The 23,287-nt window shown below is 33.0% G+C and overlaps 2 protein-coding genes across 3 annotated transcripts; both read left to right on the top strand.

Moving 5' to 3' along the window:
- Window positions 1-11,193: 11,193 nt before the first annotated feature.
- LOC130965584 (thiosulfate sulfurtransferase 18-like) lies at window positions 11,194-13,645 on the top strand. Its single transcript, XM_057890356.1, has 7 exons — window positions 11,194-11,360; window positions 11,710-11,754; window positions 11,879-11,959; window positions 12,090-12,169; window positions 12,477-12,550; window positions 12,662-12,715; window positions 13,297-13,645. The coding sequence occupies exons 2-7, from the start codon at window positions 11,732-11,734 to the stop codon at window positions 13,390-13,392; spliced, it is 408 nt and encodes a 135-aa protein (XP_057746339.1). The 5' UTR covers window positions 11,194-11,360; window positions 11,710-11,731; the 3' UTR covers window positions 13,393-13,645.
- Window positions 13,646-18,384: 4,739 nt separating this feature from the next.
- LOC130965572 (26S proteasome non-ATPase regulatory subunit 4 homolog) lies at window positions 18,385-22,842 on the top strand. 2 transcript variants are annotated; one of them, XM_057890342.1, is made up of 10 exons: window positions 18,385-18,510; window positions 18,686-18,799; window positions 19,259-19,364; window positions 19,597-19,711; window positions 19,801-20,010; window positions 20,465-20,777; window positions 21,140-21,263; window positions 21,979-22,082; window positions 22,184-22,252; window positions 22,454-22,842. In XM_057890342.1, the coding sequence occupies exons 1-10, from the start codon at window positions 18,499-18,501 to the stop codon at window positions 22,505-22,507; spliced, it is 1,221 nt and encodes a 406-aa protein (XP_057746325.1). In that variant the 5' UTR covers window positions 18,385-18,498; the 3' UTR covers window positions 22,508-22,842. The 2 variants fall into 2 exon arrangements, with proteins under 2 accessions (XP_057746325.1, XP_057746329.1); XM_057890346.1 differs by having other exon boundaries at window positions 18,386-18,510; window positions 22,460-22,842.
- The last annotated feature ends 445 nt before the right edge of the window (window positions 22,843-23,287 follow it).

The raw sequence follows: 23,287 nt of genomic DNA on the forward strand, positions 1-23,287 counted from the left end.
TCTTATTAGGACTACTTGGTTAAAGTGATGAATTCTTTTCCGAGAAACCGTTTTAGGGCAACCTACCAATTTGAAAATTTTTTGTTGAACTTGCTTGAAAGAATGTATTTTGGAACATGGTTTTTGAGCTAAGAACACAAGCTTGCGAGATTCGAGCCTAATGGTGTGGTTACATCTTATAACCACTTATTTCTCCTTCTTGTGTGCATTATTCTCTTCCTATGATTGTAATCTTCGATTTGTTTGATTCTTTATGTCCATTATTTTGTGTATTCATGCATTTATATGATTGAGGCCATCATTTCATTAGCTCACTTACCCAAATGGCCTTACCTTTTATCTTCCTTTGTTAGCCAAATTTGAGCCTACGATTAACCCACTTTGTTCTTAATTTAGCACATTACAAGCCTTAAAGCGAAAAACAATAAATGTCCTTAATTTGGATCTTTGATTAGCTTAGGCTAGTGTGTGTGAGTATCATTCAAGTGTGGGAACCTTGGGACATTGGGTGAATAAAAGGGTAGTTTTGTATTTTTATTGAAATTATTGGAAATTGGGTACATGCTCATGTATTGATCAATTGTAAAACCTTATGCATTGATGCTCTTGTATATAGGAAGAAAGAAAAAAAACAAAAGAAAAAGAATAGAAAAAAAAAGAAAAACAATATGGAAAAGAAAAAAATATAGAAAAAGAAAGAAAAAAAGAAGAAAAAGAAAGAAAGAAAAAAGGGGACAAAACGCCCCAAAGTAATGCTCAAATAAAAGTCAATGCATATGTGTTGTGAAATGAAAAGGGAATGCATGAGTATGTAAAAAAAAAAAGTGAGGAATGGGTAGTTAGATTAGTACTTAATTGTATAGGTCATTATATAGGTTAGGTGGAAAAGTTTCAGTTAATCAAAGATTCAAATCCTAAGTCCACTAGCCATATATGATCCTACCTTGACCCTAGCCCCATTACAACCTAAAGAAAAGACCTCATGATACATGTATGTGTGCATTGAATAATTGTTGATTGTTAGATGAAAAACAAATCTTGGAAAGCATGATTAGGGGAGAATTGAGTGAATCAACCCCAAACACCAAGTGACTAGAGTGCAAACACTTCCGGTGAGGGTTCGATGTTCAATTCCTTGATTCTCGGCTTTCATGAGCGTTCTTCTTGCAAGTCTTCTTGAACTTCACTTTTATATTTAAATTGGTAGGACTCATAAATCGTTACATGATCTTAAGCCCTACTTGTGCATGTATGTCTTGGAGATTGATTTATTTTTAACCAAGTAGGTAGAATCATTTTGCATTTAGTTGCATGCATATAGTTTCTTTCCTTTGAATAAGTGTCATATCCCTTATTTCATTCTTGGTTTAGCATGAGGACATGCTAAGGTTTAAGTGTGGGGAGGTTGATAAACCCCATTTGTAGGGTTTATCTTGTATTGATTTTAGGGGATTTTATCACCTTTTATCCATATTTATTCAATGAAATAGCATGGTTTTAGTTATTCTCCTTTAATTGTGCTTGAATGTGAAAACATGCTTTTTAGGACTTAAAATAGCTAAATCTAATTCTCCTTGATTCCATTAGATGCCTTGATATGTTTGCTAAGTGATTTCAGATTTAGAAGGCAAGGATTAGACCAAGGGAATGAAGAAAGAAGCATGAAAAGTTGGAGAACTCTTGAAGAAATGAAAGAGCCGGAAAGCTGTCAAGCCGACCTCTTCGCACTTAAACGACCATAACTTAAGCTACAGAGGTTCAAATGATGCGGTTCCAGTTGGGTTAGAAAGCTAACATCCGGGGCTTCGAAACGATATAAGATTCGCTATAGTTACTACACGTATGGTGGCGCGCACGCGCCGTTGCTGCCACCTGGTTCACTTAAAGCAAAACGTGGCCAACGAATTCTAAAGCCTTGTGGGCCCAATCCAACTCATTTCTGATGCTATTTAACCCAAGGAGTGAAGAGGGAAACACATGTTAGTTACCATTAGTCATAGTTTAGTTTTAGAAGTAGTTAGAACTAGTTTCTAGAGAGAGAAGCTCTTACTTCTCTCTAGAATTAGGATTAGGATTAGGTTTAGTTCTTAGATCTAGATTTAGATTCATCTTCTTCTACTTCTATCTCAATTCCTTGTAGTTACATTCATTCTCCTATTCTTTTGGTGTAATCTCTTTTATGTTGTTCTTATATTTTGTTGTAGATCTAGTATTGTCCTTCTACTTTCTTTCAATTCAATTCAAGGTAATTCATAATAATTGTGTTTCTTTGATTGTTGTGTTATTTCTTCAATAATTGTTGTTAGATTCTCTTCTTGTTGTCAATTTGTTTTGCTTTTCTTTTGTGCCTTCCAAGTGTTTGATGAATGTTTGGTTGGATTTAGTGTAGGTTTTGTTCCTCTTGGCCTAGGTAGAGTAATTAGTGACTCTTGAGTTATCTAATTCTTTGTTGGTTGATAATTGAAGTTGCTAATTGATTTGAATGCCTCTAAAGTAGTCTTTCCTTTAGGAGTTGATTAGGACTTGAGGAATCAAATTGATTCATCCACTTGACTTTCCTCCATGGTTAAAGGTTAACTAAGTGGGAGCAATACATAATTCTCATCACAATTGAGAAGGATATAGGATAGGACTTCTAGTTCTCATATCTTGCCAAGAGCTTTGTTAGTTGTTAGTTTTATTTCCTTTGCCGTTATAATTCTTGTCTATATCTCAAAAACCCCAAAATAACTCACAACCAATAACAAGACACTTTATTGTAAATCCTAGGGAGAACGACCCGAGGTTTAAATACTTCGGTTTATATTTTAGGGTTTGTACTTGTGACAAACAAATTTTTTCAGCGCATCATTAGATAAATTAAGGGAACTAGTGATTATGGCTTGTGGTATCCTAAATCTGATTATTTTTGTGCATTAGGGTTTTGTGATGCAGATTATGCGGGAGATAGAGTGGATAGACGAAGTACATCCGGCATGTGTTGCTTCCTTGGAAGCTCACTCAATATGTGGTCAAGCAAAAAGCAAGCCACAGTGGCTCTATTCACAGCTGAAGCTGAATATATTTCTGCATTTGCATGTTGCTCACAATTAATTTGGTTAAAAACACAGTTGAAAGATTACAAATTAAAGATCAATAGTATACCCCTGTTTTGCGATAATATGAGTGCTATAAATATTTCAAAAATCCTATTCTGCACTCAAGAACCAAGCACATTGAAATTAAATATCATTTCATTAGAGAACATGTGCAAAAGGGCACTATTGATATTCAATTTATAAAATCTAAAGACCAACTTGCTGACATTTTTACAAAACCCCTCTGTGAAGACAGATTCTGCACTTTGAGAAAAAGTTTGGGAATGATTGATTTAAGTTCTATTGATAACTTGTGAAATATTGATTCTGCTCAGTTTTGTCTCGTAGGAAAGGAGGAGATAAAAATCAGAGCGTGTTGGAAGGGCTGTGATTAAGGGGGAGACTGCGTCGAAATCAATTTTTATGGGCCCCACCAAATTTCCTTGACCCCACTCTGACCGTTTTGTTAGTTTCTCTCTATGAAAATCAAAATCTTCTTTTTGCTTCATCAAATCTTGATGAAAGAGGATGTTGTCAAATCAAATCTTTTTCTTCATCTAATCCCTTGATTCTAGGAAACCACTTTTCAGTTTATTTCAAAAAAAAAAAAAGAGAAACTCCTTGGGTATTAACCACTTCTTAATGGTCATTAAACTCCCTCCAATTCTCTCTCCACTCCACATTTAATGCTTCTCTAACCTCCCCACTCCCTCACTCAATTCGGCCTTCATAAACTCTTCCTATTCCACTTCACCATTATCATCATGAAAAAGAAAACTGCTCCTAGAAAAAGCGAAAGGATTCTCTTCTCTCAAAAACCATCTACCCCTCAATCTCACACCCACATCCATATCCATTCTACATCCTCATCTTCTCCCTCACCACCCTCAAAACAAACCAATACCATGAGACGGAATGTCATAGCCACTAAAACCTCTTCAAGGAAGAAGAAAGAGAAGTTTCCTGTGGAGGAAGAGGAAGAATCACACACCTCACCCATTCCATCACCACCACCATCTCCACCGAAGAGAGCCACACCCGGAAAGAGTGCTCAGAAGACAAAAGGATTCGCGCTGCACAACACCAAGGAACCCGCAAACCCGGAGTCCTTAGATTTCAAGAACAAATTCAACAAACCACATTCTCACTATGATCCTGCAAGATTCAACTCATGTGCTTCATATGAATTCCACAAAGAGGTTCTGGAAAAACGTCATCTCTGTGCAACCTATATAGTCAATCTTGACTCTCTCACCAACAAAGGGATAAATATTTCGTCTCTTTTTAAACTTCTCTAATGGACTCCCCTGCTCCACATCTAGAAACCGGTTTACCCCGGTTTAGTTCGAGAGTTCTATGCCAACATGCGACTCATTGATGGCACCATCCACTCATATGTGAAGAGGGTTCACATAACTCTGGACACTGGAACCATTGGAATGGCTCTAGGCTACAAAGAGGAAGGGTCGAGAGCATATATGGCCGAGAAGTGGGACTCACAGGTCGGCGTCCCCTATAAGATTGTTCTTCAACACATCTGTGAAAACCTTTCTGGTTTGGATGGGACTACTCCTACCCACAAAGCTCTAGGTCCTACCAACTATCTGCTTCACAGGATCATCACCCACATTCTGACCCCTCAAAGTGGCTCCCATAATAGAGTAACATTCTCTGACTCTCTCATCATTTTTGCTCTTGTTACATCTACTCCTATATCTTTTGGTTACCTCATGATCAGATACATGTGGGAGTCAGTTAAAAGCACCAAAAAGGTGAATCTGCCCTATGAAATATTTTTAATAAATATTTTTGAATATTTTAAAATTGATCTCCTGAATGAGGTTGTAGAAAACAAAGTGTCTATGATTAAAGGAGGTGGGGCTGTTAAAGGAACCAAGGACAAGAAATCTGTGGCTTCGGAGAATGACTATGAGAGTCGGCCTGAGTCCTCTAAGGCAATCGAATCTATCAAGGAAATTCTCACATAATTTTCAAACATGTCAGAACTCATGGTACAATCCCATAAGGCGGCACGCAAGCTAGCCTATGAGAATGAGAAAGCCTGGATGAGGTGCAAGGACAGGGTAAGTCTGATGCTAGAAAGCCTTGAGGAGGATCTGGGAGTTGCAAGTGAAGAAGGGGCTGAGAAATTTGATCTTCATTTATCTGATGATTAATCTATTTATATTTGATATTGGCATGTTTAGGCTTAATTTGATACTCTGTTTTGTTTGGTTGGATACTGTTAGTCCTATAACTCTTTGATACACTGTGGATATTTTGGGAAATATTTTGGATATTCTGTTTGCTATGACATATTGTTTGCAGGTGCCCCTTGATGCCAAAAGGGGGAGAAATTCTGGAAAATTGAAATTGATACAAACAGGGGACAAATAGGGGATGAAATTCTTTTGAGGATTCATGATCACCCTTGTTGAGATGATACAGTTGATGCTTGATAATGCATGTTGATAATGCATTTATTTTATCTTGATTACTGCTGTTGCCTGATGTTTATCTTGGTAAAATGGTTGGTTGATTATAATTGTGATGCATTTGTCTTACCTTGATATAATGATGGCTGATTTGGGCTTATTTTTGACAGTTCCTTTAAGTTAAGACATATGAAGTTTGATAGTTGCTAAGGATTGAGATGATCATGCTTAATTAGAAAAAATTTTTCTTTGCTATGATCAATTTGTTCTGATTCGATTGAAAAAACATCAACCTTGTTGTTTTGTGTACGATTGAGCAGAAAATCAAATTATTGGTAACAAATGAGTTTTGATTATCATTCAATTCTGCTCATAAATTAAGCCATTCAACATTACATAATGAATATGTTGAATAACATTGTTGCCTTAGGCTTGACAAAATTGTTATAGGTATAAAGCTTCCCTTGATAAAATAGCATACATTAAGGAGGAGCCATGTGACAATTAGAAAGGGGGAGAAATTCAAATATTCAAAGGAAGTACTTTATACCTTAATCTTTAATTTCTTTCCATTTCAATTTTAATAATGTTTGTCATCAAGGGGGAGATTGATGAGTTTGGAAAACTCTAAATTAATTTTTATGATGACTAAACATTATTAGTATAATTATTTACAAAATTATTAATTTGATCTTAATTCATACTTGTTTAATTAATAATTTTGTTGATGCAGGTTTCTATTGGGCCGAATAAATTGATCAACCCAACATAAAATTCATATATTCAGCCTTGAGTGTAAAAATGATAAATTAAGTGGCTGAAGCAATTTGTGGTTGATTGGGCCGAAAAGAAAAGAAAAAATCCTAAGCCCAAACATAATTTTATTTCAGCCTTGTGCAAGCTTGTTACAAGATTATTGGCTGAAGTGTTTAATATAGGCCAGTTTTTATTATCGCTAATACAAGCCCAAGTAATTTTGCTTGCTTGGACCGAAACCAACTTTTGAGGGAAAGCAAATATTTTGCCTCCAACGGATCTCAATTTTTACCATGTGGTAGAATTCAAATTTCATTAAAGTGAAGTTAATACATGCATGGGAACTATGAGAGAGAAATTGTCATTGATTTGATGGATGGGTTCAATGCTACACGCTACTCAGGGAAGTAAAAGCAATCCCATTTCAATTAATTTGTTTAATTACATCTAATTGCTTTTCTTCTAGCTCTATTCTCTCTCTCATCTTTCTTATACCTTCGGTCATATCATTACAGAGAAAGCATGGAGGCTATGGCTAGACACCGAAGAGATGAAGATGCACGCTACAAGACCATCAAATTGATGGCAAGAAAAAAAACTAAAAGTATGCTGAGGCTAAGATTCTCATTCACTTGTGGTAAGATTTTGTGAAGAGATCTTAGCTTCTCCATACCAAAAATGGTTGAAAAAGATTTCGGTCAGAGAAGAAGATCCTTGAAGGGATGACTTGTCTCTGATTCTGCTTAACCACCACAGAAGGTAGCTACAGTGGCTACGTGATGGAAGAGACAGAGATTAGAGCAGAAGAAGCTATCATCATCATGAAGCATCAAGGGCTAGAAGTTCATCCTGGAGAGCAAGGCAAGGATGAAGGGCTCGGATTGATGAAGAGTGGTGACCAAGGAAGGACTAGAGGTAATTGCATGTTGGATTTTGCATGGGTTATCTCTTCTCTCTCTCTGGCCGAACCAGTTCTGTTTGAAGAAGAAGAAGATTGGCTTGGTTGGTTTGGTTTTCAACCTTGGAGGCTTCTCCCTATAAGTAAAGGAGAACAGTCAAGGTTTGATTCAAGAAAAAGAGTGAGCACAGAGTTCCTATAGCTTTCTAAGCTGACAAAATTTCTTCTCCTTCAATGTTCTTCATTTTGTATTTTTCTGTTTAATTTTGTCATGTCTTGAGTCTCATGGAAAAAGGCAAACAGTGATGTTTGTAATGAAAAAGTCATAGAGCGGAAAAAGGCAGAGAGTGCAAAATTAAAAGAAAAAGTCATAGATGTCCTTAGAGGTCCTTTGTACATCTGTGTTGTGTTTCATGATTCTGTGGGAATCCCCTTGCAAGTTGGGTTAGCACTTAGCAGTTGAAAGCTTGGCAGTAACTAAGTCAAGTTCAGTTTGGGTTTAGATTCTGGACTTGTCACAGATAGGAAGGGTAGTTCCTAAGGAGAATTGGTGTATATAATAATGAAGATTATAGTGAAATTCCATCATAGTTGTGATAGAGACTGGATGTAGGCTGCACTGCACTTAGCAGCCGAACAAGGATATATCTGGGTGTAATTTCCTCTCTCTTATACTCCATTTCTGTTTTTGCTGCACAGGAGATAAAACCAAAAATATCTCGTGCTGACTGATGAGACAAAAAGAAAAGTCTCGTGGTTGGGTACGAGACAAAAGAAAAAGTCTCGTGTCTAGTTACGAGATAAAAAGACAAAAAAATTTCAGAAGTGGTTTCAAAGGCCAGCAAGTATTACTGAAGTAAAAAGGGGGCTAAGATCCAACCTCCTTCTCTTAGCCACTGATAACCATCAAGGATAAATATTTTTAAGATAAAATCTATATTTTGCCTTTAAAATTTGTTAAAAATTTTAAAAATATTCATAAGTTTTATTTCGTTTTAATTATATTGCAAAAGTTTTCAATTTGCATAAAATATATTCAAAAAATTTAGAATTAATTTAGTAATAAATTTATAAAGCCAATTTTTAATACAACAATGTTAGACACAAAATTTTATCACTAACTCTTAGTTATTGAATATTATTATTGAATTGATATATATATATATATATATATATATATATATATATATATTTTAAATTTAACTATTAAAAATATATTTGAAGTAAATTAAAAAAATTAAGAAAATAAAATTTATAAATATTTTTTAATTTGTAACAAATTTAAAAAAAATATATATTTACCAGTATTTTTATTAATTTCTGTTGAGATAGTAATCGAAGATAATGGGAAAATTTTGTTTCAACTTTCAAGGATAGAGAGACAATAATATTTCTCTTTTATTACTTTTAATTACACAATAAGTAATTTTAAGAAACAGAAGCATATAATCCCCAAAAGAAAAAGTGATTTTCAATGCACTCATTATTTAATGTGATGTTCATAAAAACAAAATACATAACAATAAAAAAGTAAATGAAGATTATGTAAAAAGTTTAAAATTATGCATGATAAAGTGATAAGAATAATATAATGGGTAGTGAGGTAGACAATGAATAGTTTTCCCATTGTTTAATTTGTTCCATACCTCATCTCCATCCATATTTAATTTTCTATGATGATGAAAGATTATTCTCACAATTCAAAAGTGATCTTTTGCCCATCCTTGTTGATGTATTCATAGCCATTGAAAGACTTTTTGTCTCAATTCTTATTTCCACAAGGAAATAAGTAGCACTACTTACACTTATGTATTATGATTAAGGTAGCTTTGGGAGTTATAAAAACAAAATATAAAATAAGCATTGAATTTTGATTTTTTTTTAATTGTTCATTTTCTCTCTGCTTATGAATATTGGAATGCCATCTTGGTATATTAATTTTACCAATCATTTTACTTGTACTTTCAAAATCAACCACTAATAAATCTTCATGTATAAAATTATATATTTAGTAATTTATGAAACATTTTTATTTAAATAAATTTGATTATTAATCTATTATAAATTTAACTATTTTATTACGATAAATTATTTTTATGATTAATTATTTAATTTAAAAAATATGAACTAATACGTGTATAAATATAGGTAAATACATGCTCATCAATGATTGATTTTTAAAATACATAAAATATTTTTGTAACTTTACTAATAGTAGAAATTCATTTTAGTTAATGTCAAAGAGTTTAAAGTTTAATTATTCTCCCTGTACACTTAAAAACAACTACTAAATCGGTTATTTATATAAAATACATATTAGAATAATATTACACATTTAAATTTTTTTATGAACTAAAATCAACTAAGTTAAATAATAAGATTTGAAATAATACTAGTCATAACTAATTTTTGTTATGTTAGACCAACTTAATTAAATTTAGTTAATAAAAAAATTTAAATGTATAATATTATTCTATAAAATATATATTAAAAATAAATAAATAATATATATTTATACATAAATACATTATAGCTTATTTGATGATTTATTTTTAGTGTCCATATATATAATATTATTCTTAAGAGACATGCTACACATACAAGTCTTTTTGCCTTACAAGTCTTATAAGTCCAATAAAACACACGCATTACACTTAATTAACGCATTACACACTTTCACATTCAAGAGTAAATAAAACGCACGTTATTCAACAACTTCCTATTTCCAAAGCGCGCTACTCACCATGCATTATGAACGACTCTTCTTCTTCTTCCTCCATGAAAACAATTTTCTTGCTAAATTTGAAGATAATGGAATTTCAGAAATACACCCAAACGATTACAGAAATACACCCAAAGGATTACAGAAATACACCCAAACGATTATAGAAATACACCTAAAAGATTACAGAAATACACCCAAAGGATTACAAAAATACACCCAAAGGATTTAAATACACCCAAAATTCATTGAGTTACACCTTATGCATATTTCAGAATTCTTTCTCTTTCTCCTCCTCATCTTCTACTGCTTCTTCTTCTTCAAAAACGATTTCAGAACTTGATGTCAAAAAAAAGGAAATCGAGAATAACGAATAAAGAAAACAAAGAGAAAAGCACGTAAAATGAAGAAGAAGAACAGAAAGAGGAAGAAGAACGTGCAGCAAGAAGAAGAAGAAGGAGAAAGAGAAGGCAAGAAACAAAAGAAAAGAAGAAGAAGAGGAAGAGGAAGAAGAACGTGCAAGAAGAAGAAGAACGAGAAAGAGAAAGTAAAAAACGAAAGAAAAGAAGAAGAAGGAGGAGAAAGAGAAGGCAAGAAACGAAAGAAAAGAAGAAGAAGAAGAGGAAGAGAAAGAAGAAGAAGAACGTAGACCTTGTATCGCGTTTTTGAGTTTATTCGTTAATTAACTTATAAAGCATACAAGCCCTAATGACTTGTATGCCAAGCTTTTCTCTATTTTTAAATTTATACCTTCATTTATACTAATAACTACATTAGAAAAAAAAAGGGAGAAGAAGAAAGAGACAGAAATTATTTTTAATATGAAAAGAGAGATGGTGTTTTGGTTGAATATTGATATTTGAAGTGTATTACGGTAGTATGGAAATCATTCAACACGCCCCCACGTGTTGCAACACGCCCCCCACGTGTTGGCTAAGAAGCTGCCACGTGTCCAACACGCCCCCCACGTGTTGGCCAGAATGCTGCCACGTGTCCACCACGCCCCCCACGGTGTTGCAACACGCCCCCCACGTGTTGGCTTCTCACCCAAAAAATCCACTCATCTGTAATTACACCAAATACTCCCATTTTCAACAAAAACACCAATATTTTTTCCATACCAAACAAAATTAGCCAAGAAGAGAATCTGGCAATATCTCTTTTGTGTGATTCCCTTCCATGCAAGAATCACCAACTTAACTGGAATCCTACGCACACTCCGCAACAAATCAAGCTGACGCATCACGCAATTCAATTGCCATTTATTATTTCATTTCTTTATCTACCAATCTATTCATCTCTACATTTTATTTTATTTTATTTCATTTTCACTACCAAATCATTGGCTTTTTTTTTTTCTTATCATATTTGTGTAATCACACCCCACTTAACTAACCTTTCCACAAATAATGGATCCGTTCTCAATTCCAATCTCACACTCAAGCACACTCTTTTGCAATTAACCCGTCTAGGTGCATAAGCATAAGCATAATCTCTCTTTCCGTTTATCAATTATGTTCCAAGTATAATTTATATACTGAATCAATTCACTTTTTTCTATCATTGGATGATGAGATGTGTAACATATATTAATTGGATTTATATATTATATTATGAGTTTAATTTAGATGCACTGATAGTGTTTATTCAGTTGTGCAATCATATCCGTTCTTTTGAATTATACGGTTAAAAGATAGTTATTTTTATTGATGTAACATCATGTAATTCGATATACGTGTAAAGTTACACTGATAGTACATCAAAATTAAATTCTTATATTATATATATCCTGATTCACCAGTTTTTCTTTCTATGTTGTAGATAGATATTGCTTATCTCTACTATGGGTTCAATTGGAACCGAAAGGTAACATATATTTGCTTAATTGGCTTATAAATTCATCATTATTCCAATAGTTTTTTCTGAAATAATTTCATTTGGTTGAGTACTTGAGTTGCTGATTATTCTTAGCTATGGTTCTTGATTTTAGCCCAAAAGTTGAGGTTGCCACAGTTGATGTAATTTCAACTAAGGGTCTTATCCAGAATGGCCATGTTTATCTAGATGTTAGGTAAGATTTATATTTTTATTTATATTAAATATAACCAGTTTAATGGTTTCTGTTATCTGGGTTTCTTTGAATTTTTTGGATTTATTTTAAGATTTCATGCTGGTATTTCTTTAATATTGCAAATTGTTAGGACTGTGGAAGAGTTCCAGAAAGGACATGTGGATGCAGAGAAGATTATCAACATTCCATACATGTTTAATACACCACAGGGTATGCTGATTTTTTTATTTTAAATTATACTTAAACACTATCAATCTAAAAGTAGTTTCCAAAGTTGTGACAAATTTAAACATATACTGTCATGTTAATAAAAATAACTAGTAACATTGAAAGCTGCAGTAGTTAATCTTCCGTTTCGTGTTAAGAGAGATAGTCATAGTTCTTCAAACCGAATTAGTCAAATTCTTGGTAACAAGATTCAAAAAACAGTCAAAGACTATATTACGTTAGTAAAAATAACTATTTTTCATGCTCGTTATGGTTAGAGTGTTTTAACTAATGTGATTTTGAGGAACAGGAAGGGTAAAGAACTCGGAGTTTCTGAAGGAGGTTTCATCATCTGCTTTTAAGAAAGAAGATCACATCATTGTGGTAAATTTATTTGAAATCTATTTTCATTGTCAATAGTTTTTTTTTTTTTTTTTGGTTTCTTAATACATATTGCTATGATCTTCTATGTGTGTTTGTTTCTTCTTTTTTTAGGGTTGCCAGAGTGGGGTAAGGTCTCTTTATGCAACTGCTGATCTTCTTGCTGAGGTAACTTGAAAGTTCATGTCAACAATTACTTCAACACATTCTTCAATCAAAATTCTAAATAAAAAAAAATAAAAATTCATCTTGTATTTTTTAATATATGCATAATTATTTATCTGAATGGACAATAGAGATAAAGGCCTAATTAAGGTGATTTTATCTCATATAATAATATTATTAAGAAGGCTTAATTAGATGAAAAGTAGTTCTTTGAATTGAGATTATGAAATTGAAAATCCAAACGAATTTTATATATCGAATTTGTTTAAACTTTTACGATTTGTTCGTTTAATATTGTTTAGATATCTTAATTTTATTACTAGAAACTCGATTAATTGGACTCAATCCGACAAAATCTCTAAAAAGGGTAGTTTTTAGAAAAATGATGAATTAAGGACCTTGTTGATGTCCTCTATCAATAATATGAACAATGCTTAAAAGATCTAAGTAAAAGTAGTTTTTGGCTTTTCTTTATTTTTCTTTTATTCTCTTAGCTTTGTCATATTGTATGAACCAACCAATGTGGATGAGGAAATTAACTTGTTTATATTGATTGGATTTTGTTGTGAAATTTAATTTGGCAGGGTTATAAGGATGTGAATAACATGGGAGGAGGTTATTTGGACTGGATAAAGAATGAATTTCCAGTGAAAGCACCAAAAGTGAAAAATGATCTCTAATCAATAAAAGGAGCATGGATCCATTAATTTCATCTGAATAATGGTTTTGATATTTTCTGTATGAATATCCATGTTAACTACTTTCATTGTTTTCACTAGCTATAGTATGTATGTATATATATTATGCTTAATTATAAGAAATGCAACTATATGTTGTAAACTTGTAATGCAATTGTAATCTTCAAGGACTATATTAATGGGAACTACCATTAATAACAGAAAAAATCCTTATTAATTAATTTCTTATTGCTCATGTCCATGTGCATAGAAAATCTATTGTGTTATTGGTTGATTATCTTAAGTAACAGACTTTGATATGTTTATTGTTGGTAGACCAAATTTTAGATCAAGTAGGCCAATAGTGAAGAATGAGGTTAATACTATTACTAGGTTCTTGTATTTGGGGGATTGAGTTGAGAAGAGAATTATGCTCCAAAATAATATGTTTTTTTTTTTTTTTTTTTGAAAGGCTCAACACAATAGAAGTGGAGCAACCAGAATCACAACAACACGAAAATGGTCCCCATGTCATCTTCGTCAAAGCCATCAACAACTAAAGGGGTCCCCCATCGCTCCACTCATTAACACTATTTGAAGACATGTTGATAATTTCTTCAACTCCTTTGCGTGTGTGCTAGAAAATCCTCCTATTCCTTTCTAACCATAGGTTCCAGACAATCGCACAAAAGCTCCTTAACCAGTGATTACGCTCCACCATCCTTCTCAGTTTTTCTATCCAACTAAGAAAATGTTGTTTCATCGATCCTGGATAAGACCATCATTGTCTAAAGGCTGAAATCCAAGCACTCCACACCTGCCAAGCAAATACACATCCTAAAAACAAGTGATGTACATGTTCCACATCATGATTACAAATAACACAAATAATATCTTCCTGACTGATGATTCCAAATTGGCTCAGTCTGTCCTTTGTATTCACTCTACCTATCAGAACAAACCAGACAAACAGCTCCACTCTAGGTGGAACCAGCCCTTTTCAAACAGTTTTAGTGAAACTGTAGCTAGTTACCTCCTCTAGGATTAGTTCCTCCTGCATCACCTGTACAAATGAGTTAGTTGTAAAAATACCACGCCTATCATATTTTCACACCACTCTGTCCTCTCTGTTATGTACTAAATTCACAGGTCTCAAAGCCCCATGCAAATCATTAAGGAGTTCCAACCCGCACTCCCCTATAACAGATCCACATTGGTTTGAAACATAGAAAAGCCTCGGAAAGCGATCCTTCAGAGATCCACCGAACAACCATACATCCTCCCAAAACCGAATCCGACGTCCATCACCCACCTCCATGGACATGCCTGCAACCATCTTATCCTTCAAATGTTGGTTCATGATTTGTAACTGGCAAATGTCCTTCCATGGTCCTCCTCTAGTAGGCAGCTCTTGAGTTGACATTAGCTCATTGGGGTTTAGATTATTACAGGAACATACCACCTTTTTTCACAGTAGGTACTCTTCCTTTACAAATCGCCACCACCACTTAAACAACAGCGCTATGTTACGAATCATAGCATCCCCAACTCACAGCCCACCTAGTTTCTTCAGCGCCTGCACCACTTCCCACCTTACTAAAGCCATACCAGTCCTTCTCTCTTCCGAAACAGGAATCTCCTCTGCAGCAAGATCAATTTCTTAACAACAGTTTTCGGCATCTTGAACAAGTTCAAATAGTATACTGGCAAACTATTCAACACTGATTTGATAAGCACCAACTTTCCAGCTTTGTTTAGCACCTTAGCTTTTCACAAGCTGAGATTTTTCTCCATCTTGTCTATTATAGGCTTCCAAGTCTTTACCAACCTTGGATTAGCTCCTAGAGGGATTCCAAGGTATTTAACTGGGAGGGCATCCCCCTTACAATCCAGCAAGTTACACATACGCTTGACCCACTGCTCCTCACAATTAATTGGAATCAAACTGGACTTATCAAAATTGATACTCATACCTGACATTAACTCGAAGCATCGCAGAAACTTCTTGTAATTCTTAATAGTCTCCTCTTCTAGTGGGCAAAAGAGGATAGTGTCATCAGCTAACTGAAAGTGTGACAATGTTACACTATCTCTACCAACCAGCATTTCCAAAAAGCATATAACAGGGTCAAACAGAATTATGTTTGTCGTATCTGTCATATGCTTTTTGGAAATGAGATTGATCATATGCTATACTATTTCTACCAACCAGTAGCTAAACAAGATTGATCAGCAAATACAGATAAAAACTTTTTTAATAATGGTGAACATTTTAAATGAGTTTGGTATGACTATAAGAATAAGTTATCATTTTTATTTATGAACTAAGGTGAGATTTGCACGATACGCATAGAGACTATATATTATATTCTAATTAGGGGTGGCAAAACGGGTCGAGCCTGTCGGGCCGATCCGCTAAACCCGTTAAAAAGGCAGGTTGGGTTAGGATTTGGAGCCCGCCAAATTAAAAAAACCCGTCAAACTCCGCACCGTTAAATTGTCGGGTTTTGGCGGGGCGGGACGGGCCGGTCCGCCGGGTGGAAGATTTTTATTTTTCTTTTTTTTTATTAAATAAAAGAGTGATTACTATTATAAAATTAATAATTATAGAATTTTTAAACACTTTTTTTTTCATTTTTTGTTTTTATTCTTCTTTTTAGTTATTAATTTCATTTATTTTATTTTACCATTTCGTATATATGCTAAAATTATGTGGCTTATTTTTTAAAATAAAAATGATTCTATTGACAAATATTATTTTGAACAAATTTATTGAAGTTAAAAATTAAAAAAATAGTGAAAAATATTATATTATAATTTGACTATTTTTTATTTGTATTTGATTTTTTAATTATGATTTTTGGGTTAATTTTAATGAATTTTATTTAAAAAAAAAAGAGTCAAGCAGGCTAGCCCGCCGATCCGCCAATCCGCCATAAAGCGGGACGGGCTAGCATTTTTAACCCATTTTAGTTGGTGGGGCGGGCCGGTCCACCCCGTTTATGGGGCGGGTCTAGGCGGGACGGGGCGGGCCGGCTCGCTTTGCCACCCCTAATTCTAATAAGTGTTATATTATTTATAGACTGATTAGATAATATGTAAGTTAATGTTAAATTTAAAGTGTTTTATATTAAAAATATTTTGCAAAACATTTATTTGATAATTTGTGTATAATTCTATATGATTATTCAACTAAAAATATAATGCAAATTGAAATTTATTTTATTGTTTTAAGAAGGTTTAATTACTCTGTTGGTCTCTATAGTTTCGTAAAATTTTCAATTAGGTCCTTATACTTTTTTTTTCCTTTTAATTGGGTCTTGCATCAATTTTTTTTTTCAATTAGGTCCCTCTTAGCAATAATTGGCTTAATTTTATAGGGACCCAACTAAAAAATAAAAATTGGTGCAGAGACCCAAATAAAAGGAAAATTAAGTGTAGAGACCCAATTCAAAAAAAATTTTGGTACAAGGACTCAATTAAAAGGAAAAAAAGTACAGGGACCTAATTAAAAATTTCACGAAACCATATAGACCAACAGAATAATTAAACCTTTTAAGAATTCGAAATTTTTTTAGAAAAAAGACATAGATTTTTAATATTAGAATTATATAAAATTATATTTTTATTTATTGTTTTTATTTTTACATTTGTTTTAGTTTATCTTCTCATGCAACGTTTTTTAGTTTGTAAATAATTAAAGAAAAATAAATGAATGAAAATAAAAAATACAAAAATATAATATAAAATAATGAATTAACTTTATAATCACGATATATTTGATTGTATCCACTAAAATGTGCCAAATTTAAAATTATTTGGAGGAGCTTTTTTAATTGGTACGGAAGATTAAGAAATGAAGAGTAATAAGAATTTTATGCTCTATGTATAAATAAATTAAATAATGCAATAATAAGAGTCTTAATATATATAAGTAGTAGAATTTAAATATTTGTAACTAAAATTTTTATAATAATTATTATTATAGCACTTTAAATGTATATTTAATATATTTAATTAATATTTTATATTTTAATTAAATAATTTTTATTTTTTATCAAGTTATTAAAATTGCTAATGTGATATCATTAGCAAAAAAAAAAAAATGGACTTAAACTCATTGTAAAAAAAATGGTATTAACTTCTATATTAGATAGAAAGATAGATAGATGTTTATAATATTGACAAAAATTTATCTAAAAAACAATTAAACTGATGTTGTACCTATAAAGATGGATTCTAATGGATAATACTATCTATTCGGATAATAAATAAAAAACTATCTAACATTTTTAAATTACTTTTTTTAATCTAACTCTAAATTTTCAACCACAATTCTATTCCTAACCTACTTCAAATGAGAAAAAGAAGGAAAAAAAGGGATAGTTAAGTATAAGTGAAGGGTTGGGAATTAAAAGTGAGGTGAGGTTAGAGTTGTGATTAAAAATTTAGAATTCAATTATGTTAGAAGAAGTTAGAGTAACAAATATTATTTTTAGTTAAATAAAATAATTTTAAATTTGAATTTTATTAAATATATGCAAAAAATAATTACTAAATAACTAAATTAATTATTTATATAATATATTAAAATATAAAATACACTTTATAAAAAACCTAATGAATTCTAATTGTATCATCACTCTTATTTAATCTTTTTTTTTTCTTTTTTAAATTTAAAACCTGTGTGATTCCAATCACTCTATCCCAATATATTTTTAAAAATAATAATAATTATTTTAATATATCTGTTAAATAGAATGGCAAAATTAGTTTAATATTTTTATAAGATAAAAAAACCTGTTTTTTTATAATCTTATTTAAGATTAAATATTATAACAACTCAACTTATGTTTTTTCAAATTTGTAAACCGGCTTATGCATATTTTTCTAAAAAATAGCGGCACTTCCTTAATATTTGGCAAAACAAAATAATTAACCTGTAATAAATATTTTTTTTTTATATATAAAAGTTTGTTTCTTCGCGAAAATAGCTGTTCCCCTACTCAGCAAGTAAACCTCGATAGTTCTTCAATATATCCGAAAAGAACTCGCTTGCTCTCGAAAAATTCGATCTTTGGCTTCGTTTCGCTTCTGAATCCTGCAACTATGGTGCTCGAGGTAAGCCCTGATTCTCTTCCTTCCTCAACGAATCCCCAACACAACCATTCCTACATTTCCCCCTTTTTTTTATCCCCTGTAAGCAATTAGGGTTTTTCTTTCTTGCTGTTACTTCAACACTGTTATTATTAATTGTTGTTATTATTATTGGTAATTGTTATTTTGGATTCGATAGGCGACGATGATCTGTATCGACAATTCGGAATGGATGCGAAACGGGGATTACTCTCCTTCTCGCTTCCAAGCTCAAGCTGACGCTGTCAATCTTATTTGCGGTGCCAAAACTCAGGTTCGTGGTAACCCTAATCATTGCTTTTTTAATAATTTAGTTGTTTTTCAGTAGAAATAGGAGAAGTGGTAATTATTTGCAAATCAAATACTCAAATTTCACGCTTTAGAGATGAGAATTATGTATCAGTATTAGCTGGGAAGTTTGTAATTTAGAGCTGTGTTATTTGTGAATCTGCTGGATAACTGGAGGTTTCAGTTTTCTCACTTGTGAATATGGTGAAATAATGAATGTTGGGTACCTTGTTAATAAACCATAACTGAAATATCAATTTGGTGAAACAAGATTTCTTACAAGTATATTAATGGAGTTATTGATACATGATGTAGGAACGGTGTTTCCCAAATTGATGTAGGAAGCTCTTACTTTTTGTTCTAGTGTTCGATTGTAGATTTGATGCTTAGGTGATTAATTGCATGGGATTCTCTTGTGCTGATAATTTTTGTGTTGATAATTCAGTCTAATCCAGAAAATACAGTGGGAGTTCTCACCATGGCCGGGAAGGGGGTTCGTGTTTTGGTCACTCCTACCAGTGATCTGGGCAAGATATTAGCTTGCATGCATGGTTAGTTGTTATCTTAATATGTTTTTATTCCTCCTCTATGTACCTTTTCTCTTACCTTGCCGTGTGTATCAATGTAGCTTGATCTTCTTTAAACCTCAGTTACGTTAGATTGAAAAATATTTATAACAATCTAGCATTGTACTTTTTTTATGTATTTATTGTACTATTGTGCTTGGATTATCCTGATTGTGAAAAAGCTGATTTCTCTTTCTTATTTTTCTTCCTGATTTAGGATTAGAAATAGGTGGTGATATGAACCTAGCCGCTGGCATTCAGGTGGCACAATTGGCTCTTAAGCATCGGCAAAATAAGAAGCAGCAGCAAAGGATTATTGTCTTTGCTGGAAGGTACAAAAAACTGTCCCTTTCTGAAATATTTAATTCATTTGTTTGTAGCTATTTTCTTATCTAATTATCTCATTTCATGGTTTCTAAAGTCCTGTGAAGCATGAGAAGAAAGTATTGGAGATGATTGGAAGAAAGTTAAAAAAGAATAGTGTTGCACTTGACATTGTCAATTTCGGTGAGGAAGATGAGGGGAAGACAGAGAAGCTGGAAGCACTCCTTGCAGCGGTGAACAATAATGATACCAGCCACATTGTTCATGTTCCAGCTGGTACAAATGCTCTTTCTGATGTGCTTATAAGGTTTGTGAATTCAATTCATCTTATTTGATTTCTGTTTCTTACTTTTTAATAAGGATTCCCATTTGATCCAGGACTTCTTCTTTGAGGAATTTGTTTATTATCTGCTCGGCTTCTATCCAATTCTGTTCTGTTTTCTTCCAATTCTGATTGGAGTTTGGGGCTTTGGACTCTTGTGCTTTTTCTTTTAATCCTTTCCCCAATTATTTACTAGCTCACCAAATAGACATTGGCTCGTCCTTAATATATTTTCTTTGCCAAACCCAAGTAGCAGAAATGGCATGCTTTAGATGGCTCTCGTGAAATATCTGTCATACTTATTCTGTCATCCTATTTTTTTTGTGTATGTTAGAGGATTCATTGTTGCTCCGACTCTTTTTTAATTCTTTCCTGTAGTCCAATAACAAATTTGCTTTCCCTATTGAGAAGTAAATTTTGTAACCTTGTTTTGTGGCAGCACACCTATTTTTACTGGCGATGGTGAAGGTGGAAGTGGATTTGCAGCTGCAGCAGCAGCAGCTGCAGCTGGTGGTGTATCTGGATTTGAGTTCGGTGTGGATCCAAACTTGGACCCCGAGCTGGCTCTTGCTTTAAGAGTTTCAATGGAAGAAGAGAGAGCCAGGCAGGAAGCAGCTGCAAAAAAAGCTGCAGAAGAAGCTTCTAAACAAGAGAAGGGTGGTGAGCAGCAAGCCAGCTCACAAGATGCAACAATGACTGAGCGTGCTAGTGCATCAGCTTCAGAAGCTGAGACAAAGACAAATGATATGATGGTTGGTGCTATTTGTTCTTTTAGGCAGATTTATTTTTCTGTTTCTTCCTCCAGGGGATTATTCATCCATTTCACAAGATGAAACAATGTCACCTCTCGATCTTTCAAAGTACCATTCAATTTCTGGATGGTTTAGAATAATTCAGATGGACAGACATCATTGGCTTATTAGAAGCTATTTTTTCTTTTTTTTTTCCCTCGTTTGAGAAACGCTGTTTTAATACTCCCTTTTTCTGGGCTGTTTTTATTTTTATTTCTTTATATATCTATTGTTTTGATTAAAAAAAAAAAAACTTTTCTTTTAAAAGTTTACTTCTAGTTGTATTGTTTGCTTTGGTTTAACTTACCTTCAAATTGACGCAGGATGACGAGAATGCACTACTACAACAGGCTCTTGCAATGTCAATGGATGATCCTGCGATTAACCAGGAGGCCAAAGATACAGATATGTCTGAAGCAGCTTCAGATGATCCTGAATTGGCACTTGGTGAGTTAAAATGTTTATTAATCTTTCTTCTTTTAAACATTGGGTGAGTGCTCTGTAAGTCTATCTTTGCATACAGTCTTGTCATCCATGAGAAGTACTTTCTTGTTATATTGCTTGATCATTTATTTGGTTCTGAATTTGAGAAAATTCTATCAATTATGTTGGAGTTTGTATTAATGGTCGTGCAGGTATCATTTCATTGCATTGAATTGCTGTGTCTATATAGATTATTAGTTTATATCACGCCTTGCCTTTCTTTTATAAAGAACAAACATGTGCCCCTCAGTTACGACATATATGTACATGTTACATCGAATATGATATAAAGATGACAAGTGTCTGTGCATGTTCAATCTTTTTTCCTTTTCTGACTTGAATGTGACATGATACGATAGAGACTATGGCATTTATTTATTTATTTATTATTATTATTATTATTATTATTTTTTTTAAATACTGAACAAAGATAAGACAAGTTTCTCCCGTAAAACGGGGATGTACAAAGCTTATATGTATTACATTGTGAATAATAATTCTTCAATCGTTTTAATATTATGCATATGCTGCGTATGTATCTAATAATTGTTACAATTTGGTGTCTCCTCTCTGCTCACTGTCACTGCTTGCATTGTGTTGTGTCTTCATAAATTTCCAGAATTGCCTTAGATGTTTTGTTTATACTGATTATCTATTTCATTATTTTTATCACTTGGAGCTCTCCAATTATCGGTAGCAGATAGTTCAAAGGACTCATCTAGCCAGTCAGACATGAGTAAATTGTTGGCAGATCAATCCTTTGTGTCATCTATCCTTGCTTCGGTAAGTTTGAAAATTTCAGTAAAATACAGCATGTGCAATCAGATGTATAAACAGAACGATAAGTTATATGTTCTCACACCAATATTTTGTTTCTTCTGCAGCTTCCTGGTGTTGACCCAAATGACCCATCTGTCAAAGATTTGCTGGCCTCCATGCAAAATCAATCTGAGGCAAGTCTGCCTTAAATTTTACTCCTCCTGATTCATATTCTTGTCTTTGTAAACTGAATTGGATTTTGTCGTGTATCAATGACTATGTGCTGGACAGGATATGTATTTCTTTATTGCCACCCTCATTAATTTGTTTAATGTTCCTGGATTTTGTTACATTTAAACAGTGCTGCTATTTTTCTGATTGTGCTATCTTGTCAGTCTCAGCAGAAGAATGATGACAAAAAGCCACCAAGTGAGGAGGAAAAGAAGTAATTTGGAGAATCTCTTGGCTGCGTCGGGTTTCGATTTCGTTTCCTTTGATACATAATGGTAGCATGTTGGATTATGGTTCTAGTAGAGGCATGAAGCATGTTGAATGTATTTCAATTATTGATTCTCCTCTGCTGATTGGAAATGATGTATGTCTTAAAGATTATGAATGAAGGATTGATCAGGTTATAGAGGTTATTATTTGTCATGCCTTATTTTTTTCACCATGGTATTGATATGCAACGGGGGCATTAAGGGGAAAGTACATGGTCTTGTGGTTAATGAACATACCATCCTATTTTCAAGTTTTACTTTAATTCCACTTTAAAGCTTTTTTATGTTTTTACTTTTTACATTTTGCTTTTATATACAAAATAGCCAAAAATTCAAGTTGAAAGGATCTTTCCCCCTCATAATGTGAATTCTCATTATGAGGATGTATATAACCCTATTTCGCCTTGGTCTAGTGTGGTATGGAATGAACTTAGTCGATCATTTAATTCTAGATTCTAAGTTCATAACCCTAACCCAATTTTTGTTTTGGGTGGAATCGATCTACTAATTATTTGATTTCTTTTAGGAAAATAAGAAGGGTTGGATCTTAAATTAAGAAATAGATAGATTTAAGAAGCTAAAAAAGGGTATCCTAATGGATCCTATATTTTGTGGTGAAGCAATTCCAATGGATCCTATATTTTGTGTTGAAGCAATTAGTATTTTTTCAGTTGTTGCTCACGGTATCTTTCGGTCTAATAGATCAATGATTAATCCACTGCAAATTTG

The sequence above is a fragment of the Arachis stenosperma genome, chromosome 1, assembly GCF_014773155.1.
Source record: "Arachis stenosperma cultivar V10309 chromosome 1, arast.V10309.gnm1.PFL2, whole genome shotgun sequence".
NCBI lineage: Eukaryota > Viridiplantae > Streptophyta > Magnoliopsida > Fabales > Fabaceae > Arachis > Arachis stenosperma.

Excerpts from the sequence above, each read along its gene's own strand:
- LOC130965584 (XM_057890356.1), top strand. The coding sequence starts at position 11,732 with ATGGGTTCAATTGGAACCGAAAG. Across the intron at positions 12,170-12,476 it reads CATGTTTAATACACCACAGG|GAAGGGTAAAGAACTCGGAG; the intron begins GTATGCTGATTT and ends TTTGAGGAACAG. Across the intron at positions 12,716-13,296 it reads CTGCTGATCTTCTTGCTGAG|GGTTATAAGGATGTGAATAA; the intron begins GTAACTTGAAAG and ends TTAATTTGGCAG.
- LOC130965572 (XM_057890342.1), top strand. Across the intron at positions 20,011-20,464 it reads CTTTCTGATGTGCTTATAAG|CACACCTATTTTTACTGGCG; the intron begins GTTTGTGAATTC and ends GTTTTGTGGCAG. Across the intron at positions 22,083-22,183 it reads TGTCATCTATCCTTGCTTCG|CTTCCTGGTGTTGACCCAAA; the intron begins GTAAGTTTGAAA and ends TTTCTTCTGCAG.